At 39.3% G+C, this 14,232-nt stretch overlaps 1 protein-coding gene across 4 annotated transcripts in view; it reads left to right on the top strand.

Annotated features, from left to right (window-relative positions):
- TAF4 (TATA-box binding protein associated factor 4) overlaps window positions 1-14,232 on the top strand; it is a 104,060-nt gene that overhangs the window by 54,416 nt on the left and 35,412 nt on the right. For all 4 annotated transcript variants that reach the window (XM_087720540.1, XM_087720541.1, XM_087720538.1 and 1 more), the window contains exons 4-7: window positions 3,036-3,155; window positions 6,368-6,487; window positions 8,138-8,260; window positions 9,145-9,234. In XM_087720540.1, coding sequence (XP_087576666.1) covers window positions 3,036-3,155; window positions 6,368-6,487; window positions 8,138-8,260; window positions 9,145-9,234 — 453 coding nt within the window. The remainder of the gene's footprint in view (window positions 1-3,035; window positions 3,156-6,367; window positions 6,488-8,137; window positions 8,261-9,144; window positions 9,235-14,232) is intronic.

The raw sequence follows: 14,232 nt of genomic DNA, 5'->3' as shown, positions 1-14,232 counted from the left end.
CCTTCTGCAAAATTCTGCCAAAAGTAATTCCCTTCGAAATCTAACCGCCCACACAGTATTAAGAAAGAGCAAAGCCTCCGTCTCAAACAGGAGTGCCCAAATGTGTGGCAAAATAGTGAAGGCAAATTTTGTGTGCGTGCGCAGTATTATTGTCAAACCAAATCTTCCATTTCTCTTATAAGCAAAGGACTACAAAATATCTAAAAAAACTTTTTATGTGTGAGAATAAATGCTGAGATTGATTGTAATTATATGACAAATCCCACCTTTTTCACCCTGTGAAATCTCCAGGAGATTATATTTCTGGCTAGTGCTCTCTATCTGTTTTGATTTTGACACAGGTCGCCCATCTGTTTTTCTTTCCTCCCGTTAGAATTGAGGTCTTTTTTTAAATATATATATATATCATCTTTTATTTCCTTTTCCTTTTCCTTTATACAATCACTTAAATACTGTGCAGTTGAAAAAGCAATAAACAACTCATAACACTTCTATCCTTCAGAATTGAGGTCTTTTAAAGGTTTTTGTTACTCTAATGAATGCTGATAATTTTTAGAAGGAAATCAAACAAATTCCAAGATGACCATTCTTGTCATCAGTCCTTAAGGATACACTACTTTATATTTTGTCAAGTAAAAATAATATATTGATAGTCCCTGGTTTTGATTGTTTTGCTTCTAATTTTAAATAAGTGGGAAGGAGCTCTGGGAAGTTAAAAGGAATAATAAAATACTGTAGTTCCCCTATTTTACTTCACTATCTCTTGCTTCAGAAATGCTCCCCTGATAGTTTCCTATCTCTACATCTCTCTCTACCTCTGTCTCTGTCTCTATGAGAGGGGGAGAGGGAGAGAGGGAGGGGAAAGGTAGATAGGTAAGTATGCAGGTGTGAAGGGAACTGTATATCTTCTGCTTCTAAACAGATGAAAAACTCAGTTTATGATATATGCATATAGTTCTGAATCAAAGAAATTGTGGCAGGAAAGAGTTACAAATTTCCGTGCTAGGGAAAAGAAAGTGCTATTTGTTTCTGTAGATTGAAGGTTTTATTTCCTAATAACTTTCTAAGATTATTTTGATTTTCTTTTGGTACCTGCTTAGGAAAAACCTGTGATCACTGAATATCAAAGCTTCAATCCCATTTATCTTGTAATTGCTTTTCAGTGATAATGATAATATTGAATAATAATTAATAGTAATTAATAATAATCAGAAGAGTCCTATTTGTACTTAGTTGGTGCTGAGCATTTTCTAAACCTTGCAAAATTCCTGCAATCAGGAAGTTTGAGTGTATATTCCCTGACTTTTTGTGGGGTTTTTTGACTAATTTTTGATTTGTATGTTTGTCCTTTGCTTTTAACATTCCAAGTTTCTTTAAGTAAATACTATTTCTTTAAATGTCCGCAAAATATAAAAAACTTACGTACTTTGTTTAGGTTTTTTAAAATAAATAAATAAATAAATCCATACATTTAAGGTTTTAAAGGTACCGGCGTATGTGGCCCTATCATAGGGACACAAGCAGTTGAAAGAATTTGAGATGGGGATGGAAGCTGGGCAGATCACTTTAAGTACCTAGCTGAGAGTTTTGCCTTTAATAATTAATTATATTCTGTTTCCCAGTTGTGCCTGAGCTGGTTGCACTTTGAGTATATATAGCTTTTATATTATTCATATAAAATAATAGCATCCTTACTTAATATTAAGGCCATCACACTTCTTGCAGCCTGGAAAAGTGCTTTATGTCCATCAAACTCAAATTGACAGCTTTAGGGTCTCAGAATAAAAGGCAGCATTTCTGAAATGAAATCAGCTTTGGCCTTGCATTTTAAGACAGAGGTTTTGTGATTTGATTTTGCAGAATATAATGTTGAAATATTCCAGCAATCGTTCACATTGCCTCATTCAAATTTTACTCCAATTACATCTTGATTTTGATTTTACCTTCTTAGGGTCTCTTTGCAACTTGCCATTTCAATTTTGGTGTTAGAATTATTTTTATAAACAGGCACTCCTCAACTTAACAACTACTTGTTTAACGTCCGTTCAAAATTATGACAGAGGTAAAAAAAAGTGACTTATGACCAATCCTTATACTTTTGACTATCACAGCCGTCCCTACAATCATGTGATCAAAATTTGGGCAACCCACATGCATTTACGGCAGTTGCAGTATCCCAGGTCACTTGATTGTATTTGCAACCTTTCTAAGGGGCTTTCTACCAAGTAAACATGATGGGGGAAGCTTAATGACCATAGCAAAGAAGGACATAAAATCAGGTACAACTCACTTAAACGTTCCACTTCAAATTGTGGTTGTAAGTTGAGAACTACCTCTATTTGCTTGTTTGTTTAACATTTTTATAAAGCTGCCAAAAGTGACTTCGGGCAGCATACAACTGTAATAGGAGAATTATACTACAGGTCTGCTTCTCTGTTTACTTTTTAATTTGTAGTTTTCCTAGCGGGCTGGAATTCTTCCTGATGGCTTTATTCTTCCAATCCTCTTTTTTTCTAGATCCTATCTAAGAGCCCATTTGTGACATCATCACAACTTAACAAAAACTGTCATAAGCCACTTTGTCCTCATCACCACAATAACACTCAATGCACCTTTGAATGTAGCGGCTCTCTGTTCTCAGTATGCTTATTATTATATTAATTGTATTTAACGAAAAATATTTATTCAGTGACCTCTGGAATCCCAGTAGGGGAAAAAAAATTAGCTTGCCAAATTGTAATGCTCTGTATGATTGTGGGTTCGCAGGCAGATTTTTATATGCAAGGATTTGTTTTTAAACATCAGTGAAAAATGTCAAAAACCACGTTTTCGAAATGAGGAATACAAATCAGATAGCAGTTAGCAATGACTGAATCAGACTGTAGACATACTTTGAAGGAGAAGCAGCTGGAGAAAGCGCACAAGTTATTTCACAAAACACCCTTCTCCCCGCCCCTCCTTCTGCTAAATTACTTTGTGACTCCTCCTTTATTTAATTATATTTAACTGCTTTTTGGTGAATGTACCTTTTCCAGGCACCGGGAACTCCTATAATTGCTCGGCAGGTAGCACCAACCACTATAATCAAACAAGTGTCTCAGGCACAGACAACTGTACAACCCACAACAACGTTACAGAGGCCGCCTGTAGTCCAGGTAAGTGGCTTTATTTTTGTTTTTAAAGACAGCTGATATTCCTTCCGATACTATCATAATACTATTATAAATACTCCTACTCCTACTGGTTTCTTATGATTAATCCATTGTTGTTTGTAACTTATGATTAATGATGGTAACTGTGATTATGACCTATGACCTATTATTTGCTGTTTATATGACACTGAGAGCTTATGCACCCGGGACAAATTCCTTGTTTGTCTGATCACATTTGGTCAATAAAGAATCCTATTCTAAATTCTAATTCTAAATTCTATTTCTCATTCCATTCCATTCCATTCCATTCCACTCCTATTCCTATTCCTTTCTCTTCTCTTCTCTTCTCTTCTCTTCTCTTCTCTTCTCTTCTCTTCTCTTCTCTTCTCTTCTCATTCCTATTCCTATTCCTATTCCTATTCCTGCCTCTTCTCTTCTCTTGTCTTATTGTCTTCTCTTCTCATTCCTATTCCTTTCTCTTCTCTTCTCTTCTTTTCTCTTCTCATTCCTATTCCTATTCCTGCCTCTTCTCTTCTCTTGTCTTGTCTTATTTTGTCTTCTCTTCTCATTCCTATTCCTATTCCTATTCCTGCCTCTTCTCTTGTCTTGTCTTGTCTTATTTTGTCTTCTCTTCTCATTCCTATTCCTTTCTCTTCTCTTCTCTTCTCTTCTCTTCTTTTATCTTCTCATTCCTATTCCTATTCCTGCCTCTTCTCTTCTCTTGTCTTGTCTTATTTTGTCTTCTCTTCTCATTCCTATTCCTATTCCTGCCTCTTCTCTTGTCTTGTCTTGTCTTATTTTGTCTTCTCTTCTCATTCCTATTCCTTTCTCTTCTCTTCTTTTCTCTTCTCATTCCTATTCCTATTCCTGCCTCTTCTCTTCTCTTCTCTTCTCTTGTCTTGTCTTATTTTGTCTTCTCTTCTCATTCCTATTCCTGCCTCTTCTCTGTCTTCTCTTCTCATTCCTATCTCTTCTCCCTTCTCTTCCACTCTCCTCTCCTCTCTTCTCATTCCTATTCTTATTCTTATTCCTATTCCTATTCCTATTGCTATCTCTTCTCTTCTCTTCTCATTCCTATTCCTGCCTCTTCTCTCGTCTTCTCTTGTCTTCTCTTCTCATTCCTATCTCTCCTCTCCTCTCATTCCTATTCTTATTCTTATTCCTATTTCTATTCCGATTGCTATCTCTTCTCTTCTCATTCCTATTCCTATTCCTGCCTCTTCTCTCGTCTTCTCTTGTCTTCTCTTCTCATTCCTATCTCTCCTTTCCTTTCCTCTCCCCTCCCCTCCCCTCCCCTCTCCTCTCCTCTCATTCCTATTCTTATTCTTATTCCTATTCCTATTCCGATTGCTATCTCTTCTCTTCTCATTCCTATTCCTATTCTTGCCTCTTCTCTCGTCTTCTCTTGTCTTCTCTTCTCATTCCTATCTCTCCTCTCCTTTCCTCTCCCCTCCCCTCCCCTCCCCTCTCCTCTCCTCTCCTCTCATTCCTATTCCTATTCCTTCTCTGCTCTGCTCTACTGAAGGGAACAATTAGCCAAGTACTGTGATGCACTTAGGGTAGCGGTCATCTTTCTGAAAACAAAGGAAGATGAGAAAACCAACACATGCTCTTCACCACTTCATTATTATTCATTACTGCCTACAAGCAATATGAGCTTCTATATCTCAAAGGTGCTTTTCCAAAAGGCAACTGGCCTATGTTTTCCTAGAGGAGGAGGAAGAAGAAGACGTTTTGCTTCTCATCCAAGAAGCTTCATCAGTTGATACTGGATGGGGGGGTGGGGGATGGAAGGATAAGTCATCCCCACAACTGTTGAAGCTTCTTGGATGAGAAGCGAAACTACTACTTCTTCCTCAAGGAGAAAACAAAGTCCAGTTGCCTTTTGAAAAACACCCTTGAGACAATCGTGACCTGGATGACTAAGAATCTCTATAGACAGGCTTCTATGTGCGCTGAAGCCTCGGTGAGATTAGGGGTCCTTCTCCCAAATAGGTTGATGAGTCATACTGTACAAAATGGGTTTGCTATTGAGCCATATACAAAGGATTGCAGTTGACTTCTTGAAATAGTAGTGAATCCCCGAACAAGTAGATTCATTGGAAACTTTGTAAGGTTTCTTGATCGATAAAAGTCACAACCTTCTCTGAAGACATTGGGGACTCTGATCAGGATTGTTGGGCACTTTATTGGAATATAATCTCAGATTTGTAATATTTTCTTACAGCTGGAATTCCATACACATTGCAAGTAATATTCCAGAAACTTCTCTTAAATATTTGCTTTTAAATTACAGAAAATCACCAAATCTTGGGATTTAGCTAGCATAAGTTCGCACATTTGGATATTGTTCACAATAGATAAAGCTCAACAGAAAATATTCCCGATCGATTACAAGCTTGAAAACTTTGGGAGAAATAACAAACTTGGATTTGTCTGTCTGCATCTGGTTAATGCAATGATTATTGTGTCTTCATGGCTATCGCCTACTTAATATTTATCTATCCTCTGTTGCCATATATCTAAGCAAGATACCTCCCTTTTAAAATGTATTTAATGTATCTAATGTTGCAAATGGTTTAGATTAATGCTTGTAAATTAGTTATTTTGTGATATTTGGACTTTCAATAGTTGTCCGGCAGTAAACCCATTGAAGAGGCAAAGGAAGCTGGAAATACGTTTCAGTTCTTCCCTTAATTAATATATTTTAAACTACCCAATACATTTTTGTGCCTCCCTTTGTAAATTGTGGTTAAAAGTTACCCTTTTAGGCTACTGTTGGGACGTGGCAGCAAACATTCCCACCTACCACCCACCTTCCCCGTCCATGCTTAATGTGTCATACGTGCTTGCTTGCCCAGCAGACCCACAATTGGGGACAATTCTTAAGAAGCAAAAGGGAAACAAGTTTAGTGGCTCTAGCAGTGAGGTGTAATCAATGGCTTACACACTTCTATGTGCAAATTCTATCACCACCTCCTTTTTTTTTAAGCAGCACTTTTTAAAATCCACTTCCAGGGTTTTCAGTTGAATGCATGGGATTTTGTGCCACCTGGCGGCCCTTCTTTTAAACAGCATTTAAACGGTGTCTAAAGAGCAGTATCTGTTTTGGGAGATCGACCACGGAAGACAATCTGATCGTAATGAATTCACTCTTATTTCTCTTCCTTCCTCTTCTCCCTCCCCACCTCCAATCTAATATCTTTGTGTTGCAGCCTCAGATTGTTCTGGGTAGTCCTGCACAAACAACAGCATTAGGAACAGCGACTGCTGTGCAGACTGGAACCCCTCAAAGGACGGTGCAAGGAGCCACAGCAACCTCCACTGCGGCTACAGTAAGACGCTGATTGCTATTTGCTGCAAGGCAAAAAGGCTGTTCTTGTTAGCTCACCAAGAACAGAATCTCCCCTCAAATAAATGGAATGTGAGACTATTGGTAGAGTCCTATAGACCAGGGGTCTCCAACCCCCCAGTCCATGGACCCATACCAGCCTGTGGCATGCCAGAAACCGGGCTATGCAAACAAGCGAAGCCCCATCCGTGAGTTGCAGGCAGCATGTTGAAGCCACACCTCCTCCGGTCCACGGAAAAACCTCTCTCCACAGAACCAGTCCCTGGTGCCCAAAGGGTTGTGGGCCACTGCTATAGATTATGACATACTTTCCAAGTATGAAAGTACAGTCTCTAAGTCAGGTAGTCCTTGATTTACAACCACAATTGGGAACCGGAGTTCCGTTACTAAGCAAGGGGCTGCTAAGTGAGTCGCACCTGATTCTATGACCTTTATTCCCAGTTGTTAAGCGAATCACTGCAGTTGTTAAGTGAATTATGTAGACATTAAGTGAATCCTGCTTCCACCATTGACTGTGCTTGTTGGAAATTGACTGGCAAATGACGATCACATGACACTGCCGTTATTGTAAATACATGCTGATTGCTAAGCGCCCAAATTTTGATCCCTGACCGTGGGGACGCTGCAATAATTGTAAGTGTGAGGACCAAGTTATAAATCATTATTCAGCCCCCCACTGCAACTTTGAAAGGACACTAAATGGAACAGTTGTTATTCAAGGACTACCTGAATGTTGTGAGGCTATAAATGCCAATGGGAGCGAATATAAAAGTTACTTGGGTGCTAAATTCTTCACTAAAATGACCTACTATGTGTTCTGACCCCCCTCGTCCCACACCAACACACTCCGAGTGAAAGATAAGTTACGGCATTTAATTAACAGACAGACAGGTTCTCGGCAGCAAACCGGCACAGACAAGCTTGGGCAGCAATCCAGCACAGATAAACCATGGCAGCAATCCAGCCTGCCAAGCTCACAATAATGTTCTCCAACATTAGTTCCTGCGTTGACTTCTGCAAAAGGGGCATCCAAGCAGTCCTTTTATAGTCTGGAGAGGAGCCTAATTACCACCAGCTGAGTGCAATTACCTCCTGTACTTGCGCAACTGTTCCTGACGCCTATTAGCTCTTTGGTGCCGGGCATCCAGGAACAACTCACTGCTGACATCAGGATCACACTCCCTTGTCTCCTCCCCACTGGTCCAAGGCTCAGGCGCTTCCTGGTGGCCAACCAGCCTCTCGGCGCCCTGCTCGGAGTCGGAACCCTGTCCAGGGTCCTCCATATCCTCCAGAGCCGACTCATAGGGCCCCTCGCTGTCGGAGTCTGGTGGCAGCTCCAACGGCTCCTGCTGGGCCACAACACTATGTGTATAAGCAAAATCTACAATTGGTAATTTTGTAAAAGAAATATATTGCCTATTTAAATGCTCGTGGAGGTGGGGGTTTTTTGTTTACTATTAAATTTACTCACTTCAAACCTTTGCAAATGGTTTGAGGATCAAAGAACTGCACACAAGTTTTCTCAAGTTGATTATTCAGTCACCCTTTTAGATCTCAGAGCCTGTTTTTTTTCTTCTATCTTGCGTTTAAAAAAAAAAAAAGCTGACCTGTTTTATCTTATTTGTTTTAATAGGAAACCATGGAAAATGTGAAGAAATGCAAGAATTTTCTCTCAACGCTAATAAAACTGGCCTCTTCTGGAAAGCAGTCGACGGAAACTGCAGCTAATGTGAAAGAGCTAGTCCAGAACTTGCTGGTAAGAGGATCTGTTCAAATAATTATTGCAACCCTGGTTTAGATCATGTGATTGTAAGCAATGTTGTGGAAACAAGAATATTCTTTAAAAGTAAAATTAAATCACAATATTGATTAAAGAATACATTTTTTAAAACCCTAACCCTAAATCTAATCCTAAATCTTAAATAGTTTCTTGGAAGAGCCAAATCTTGAAAGTTTTATGGGTTACATTGTGAGATTTGCTTAGATCAGTGATGGCTAACCTTTTCCGGACCGCTTGTCCAAAGCGTGCATGGATATGCACATGCTTGAACCCCCAAAATGCAATGCACATGCACCTCCTGCACATGAGCACACCCCCTGTGTGCCCCCTGCCCCCCCACATGTCTACGCGCCCCCATGCATGTGCCTCCCACATTCGTGCACGACCCCCTGTATGCACCCCACCACCCTGCATGCACGGCAGAGACCTGACGACCAACTGGCAGGTGGGAGGTGTGCATGCAAGCGCGGCAGAGCTGAACTGGGGTGACAGCTCACATGCCCACAGAGAGGGCGCTGCGTGCCATCTGTGGCACGTATGCCATAGCTTCGCCATCACGGGTTTAGGTTATGATACTGATCTGTGGATTAAAAAAGAACTCTGGCGGGTTTCTCCTCCTTCCCAACTTTTGACTTATCCAGCAGTCCCTTTCTCATTTTAGTAAAGTCCATAAGGTGTCACCCTTAAACAAACAGATATTTAAATGAATTAATAAAAAGACTGTTCAATTTAATTAATGAAAGAAAGTTCTGTAATGTTGCTGTGAATTACCACACATTACAGTATCTTTATTTGTGAGTTTAAACGTATGAAAATTTAGTATTGTGATTTATTCCCTAAATTTGACATGTGTTTCATAGGATGGAAAGATTGAAGCAGAAGACTTCACCAGTAGGTTGTACCGGGAACTTAATTCTTCACCTCAACCTTACCTTGTGCCTTTCTTGAAGGTAATTATATCTTTTCATTACTTTTGTATTTCCTGCAACAATAAACTTGGACCTTCTTAGGAAAGATACTGCAAATAAAGGAATCGGAAAAGAGTAATAAAAATGGCTGAATGATGACTGGAAGGGTTCCACCACAAAACCGCGGATGACAAAATCGCGCTCGACGAAAGTGCGCATTTGACGTCATCACAGCGCGACGAAAACATCGCGCTGTGATCGAAAAATGTAAAAATAAAGCGAAAACCTTACCCTAACCCCCCCCAAACCTAACCCTAAACCTAACCCTAAACCTAACCCTTAACCTAACCCTAAATCTAACCCTAAACGTAACCCTTAACCTAACGCTAAACCTAACGCTAACCCTTAACCTAACGCTAAACGTAACCCTAATGCTCTAAACCTAACCCTAACCCTTAACCTAACCCTAACCCTAAACCTAACCCTTACCTTTATGTGAATCGGCTTGCTTTAATTTTAATTTTATTTCAATTTTTAATTTTTTTCGTCGCGCTGTGATGACGTCAAATGCGCGCTTTCGTCGAGCGCGATTTTGTCCTCCGCGGTTTTGACGGGTCACGGACTGGAAGAACAATTGTTCCTTTCTCCCATGACAAGATTATAGAGAACTCATAGGAAGATTTGGTGATACAGAAAATTAATTACTGTATTAATTAACCAATTTTGTTGTATTTAATTGCAATGACGATAAAGATTATACTTATTACTGAGTTCAGAAATAGTAAGCAGAACATTAAACTTAAGATCATCACATTCATATGCTGACTGTTAGGAAGTGTCGCATGCCGGATAAAGTAACAAGCTTGTAATTTTACTGGCATAATGCTTATTGTATATATAATGTGTACATATACTTCATTTTTTTAAAAATGGTGTGTAGGGCAGAGTATGTCTAAGAGCTAAAGTTCTAGAATTGTATAATGCAGGGATGTCTAACCTTGCCAACTTTATGTCTTGTAGACTTCAGCTCCCAGAATTCCACAGCCAAACATGCTGGGAGTTGAAACCCACAAGTCTTAAAATTTCCAAGTTTGGATACCCCTGGTATAATGTATAGTATGCAAGTTTGATATTATAATAGCACTTAGACTTACATACCGCTTCATAGTGCTTTACAGCTCTCTCTAAGCAGTTTACAGTAGAGTCAGCATATCAGGGTCCTCATTTTACCCACCTTGGAAGGATGGAAGGATGTCAACTTTGACCCTGTCAGGATCGAACTAGTCTGCAATACTGCATTCTAACCACTGTGCCACCATGGCTGTCTAACTTAGGGCAATATAAACTTAGGACATTGGTAGGACAATTATGTGAATTATTCCTAGGGCAGTGTGGTAAACTCTCGAGTTACAATGCAATATAGGTTTCTATTTGAATCCCTCTAATGTAATAATGAAATCCATAGTATTTCGAAGCTTTCTTTAAGAAGGTCACATTGGAGCACCAGTGCTTATGTCCAGAAGCCATTCCTTGTGAGAAGTTGGAGAATCTTAACCATTTCTGTCCGTGTATACGATAGAATTCCTCCAATCCAGCTCACCCTTTCAAGGATGGCTTTTCTTTTAGCTTGTGTTTGATTTCCATACACCAGCTTTCACATTGGGAATGCTGAAAAACATGCAAAAAGTTTCAAACAAATTTAATTAAAAAAAAACAAACCTGTGGACATACTAATTTTATTCTGGTATTTTATTTCTTTATTTTAAAAATTCCCCATAGCATAGACGGCCCTAGTGGGTGGAAAATTATGAATATTTTAATAAGTTATGAACAACCTCTTTAATAATATCAATGTATGCTTTCATAGGATTACGGCATTTCCCCGAAAATAAGACAGGTTCTTATTTTCTTTTGATTCCTGAAATAAGCACTTGGCCTTATTTTCAGGGAGGTCTTATCATTTTTGGGGTGCAAGAGGCAGCGAGCGTGATCACCTCATGGCTGCTGCTGCGTTACAATATTTTCAGGGAGGGTTTATTTTAGCGCATGCGCTCAAAAGCCTGATTGGGCTTATAATCCGGGGAGGTCTTATTTTCAGGGAAACAGGTAAGTAATTTGTGCAAACGTATAATAAAAAAAAGAATGAAATATTTTATGGCAGTAAATGCTTTATTTTACAAATAAAAGTTTTCTACTAATAAGTCAGTGTGTTAATCTATTCTGGTACTTGTTTAAATGTTTGTGCCATTCTGGTTAAGGACTTTAGGAGTGTGGTTGTGATGAGGTTTCAGCTAGTCTAGAACAGTGTTTTTCAACCTTTTTTGTGCAAAGGCACACTTTTTCCATGAAAAAAATCACAAGGCACACCACCATTAGAAAATGTTAAAAAAAATTAACTCTGTGCCTATATTGACTATATATAAAGTAATTTTCCCACGGCACACCTTACACTATGTCACGGCACACTAGTGTGCCGCGGCACAGTGGTTGAAAAACACTGGTCTAGAACACAGGGGCGTGGATAATCATGACTACTTTATTTCACCTACATAGCCACATTTATTCTGCAATTTTATTGGTTCTTCGTGGATTTCCAGTGCAATTCAGAATGTCTGCTTGTCCCAGGAAATCTGTCAGGTTCTTCTCTTGGGCTTTGGGCCTGAGTATTGGGTGAGCTTCTTTAGTTTACGGACAGTTGTGTCTTGCTCCCTGTATGCAATGCTGCTTTTTTTTTTTTTTACTGGTTGTTGTGATTGTTTTATTGATTGTTACTGAGTTTGAGCAGCCACATACAATCAATCTATTTAAATACCTAACTAACACCCGTAACAGGACACGAGAGAAGTGAGCAAGAGTGATTATGATTCTACTTTGTATCATTGAGTGAAAATAGCTGAGCTGTCTCTTAGTCTCGCTGCAGCAGGAGACTAGCAAAAGACTTACTTGTACTGACAATTTTGAATAAATGGATCTTTGAACAGCATAGTTGATGTGCTGGATTTCCGAGTTGCATTTATCCCTTAATTAATCTTTGTACAGTTTCCTGTCTTTGTCTGGATAATTAAGACTTTTGCACTCGGAAACCTATTCGTAATGAAATGCCTGTTGTGATGGTTACGGTGGAATGGGTGCAGGAACCAGTATGTGCTTTTAATTGGTAGGTGGGGGTTAATGAATGTGTGACTCTGCTCTGGATCTTGCCATAGAAGAAAACGTGTGTCTGGGTGCCTGAGATAGAACTCACATGATTGAATTTCTTCCCCATTAAAAACAAAATTATCACGATATCGGAGATTACTGATGAAATGAGCTTCCTTTTATTTTGACTTAGTGCGATCTCTGAGTCCATTGTGTTTCAGAGACCATGGCTAAGTCAAAAGCAGAGGAAGCTCATTGTTGTTGTTAGTTGCGAAGTTGTGTCCGACCCATTGCGACCCCATGGACAACGTTCCTCCAGGCCTTCCTGTCCTCTACCATCCTCTGGAGTCCATTTAAGCTCACGCCAACTGCTTCAGTGACTCCATCCAGCCACCTCATTCTCTGCTGTCCCTTTCTTCTTTTGCCCTCAATCTTACCCAGCCTTAGGCTCTTCTCCAGTGAGTCCTTCCTTCTCGTTAGGTAGCCAAAGTATTAGAGTTTCCTCTTCAGGATCTGGGCTTCTAAAGAGCAGCCAGGGTTGATCTCCTCTAGGACTGACCGGTTTGATTGCCTTGCCATCCAAGGGACTCGCAGGAGTCTTCTCCAGCACTATAGTTCAAAAGCCTCCATTCTTTAGCACTCAGCCTTTCTTATGGTCCAATTTATGGAGGAGAGGGGTTTTTAAATTGAATAGAAAAGAAATAGAAAAACTATTGAAAATAATTTAGCTGAGGACTGAAGGTGCTTCTGCTAAAAACATGGTTTGAGGGAGGACTTTGTCTGTTGAATGTTTGTAATATGCAGATAGGAAATCAATTACATGTTATGAATGGGATATCTTATTTTCCAGGCAGCTTATGTTAATTAGCAATTATCAGTTCAATCGATAACTGCCTGGTTTATTTTTTATTTTTTAGTACATGGCTTCTGACAGGTGGGTTTCATGACATTTCTTTATAGGGCACTATTGAGTATATGTGTGATTAAAACAAATTGAAAAATAACATGGTCACAAGCAAGGAACAAATTGTAGCCAGGTTGTGGATTCCATTTAAAAAGAGTTTATTTATTCATTCTCTTTATATATTCTCTAGATAAAAAATTGTAGTCCTCGACTTATGACCTTTGTTAAATGATAGTTCAAAGTTAAAATGGCTTTGGAAGTGACTTCCCATTTCTACTAACAATACTTATGGCCAATGTGCCACCCTCGCTGCCACGTGGTTGCAATTTGGGCATTGGCAATCAGCTTATTTATGACTGATTGCAGCATCCTGCAGTCACGTGGCGATGATTTCAAACTTTTTTGCTGATTTCCAACAAAACAAAACAGCAACAAGAACTTTGTGCATTGGGAAAGTGGATTTGCTTAACGATCTCAGCGATTTGCTTAACATACCGTAAAAATTGTCATAAGAACTTGCTTATCACAACGACTTTCGAAAGAAATCCTGGTCTCATTTGCAATCGATTGAGGATTGTCCACCCTGTGAATTACTCAGTTCAAGAAGGATTATGCTATTTGTTCTTTATATACAGCTCTTTTCCTTCTCCCTCCCTTCAAATTACAGCCTAAAATTAGCTTCAGGTTCCTGATTAGAGATAAAGTTCTCTATTTATGACAATGCACTTAATTACTGGTCGAAGTTACACTGGATTTCAAAAAAAGCTACTTACAATACATCTTCAAAATTATGGCTGCCTCCCTCGCAGAGAGAGTATGAATTTTGATCATAAGAGCATGGGTTCGTTGCAATGGTTGTAAGTGCGAAAAACAGTCATAACTCACATTTTTAAGTGCCGTTGTAACGGTCACCAGATGAACTGTTGTAAGCCGAGGACTATCTGTACCACACTTTTAGGTACCTCGCCAGTCAGTTTGAATAAACAATGCAAAAAGGG

This window comes from Thamnophis sirtalis, unplaced genomic scaffold (genome assembly GCF_051295495.1).
Source record: "Thamnophis sirtalis isolate CommonGarterSnake01/CBP01778 unplaced genomic scaffold, rThaSir2_p1.2 scaffold_7, whole genome shotgun sequence".
Lineage (NCBI taxonomy): Eukaryota > Metazoa > Chordata > Lepidosauria > Squamata > Natricidae > Thamnophis > Thamnophis sirtalis.
The sequence above is the reverse complement of the archived record's forward strand: the minus strand, read 5'-3'. Positions and strand labels throughout refer to the sequence as shown.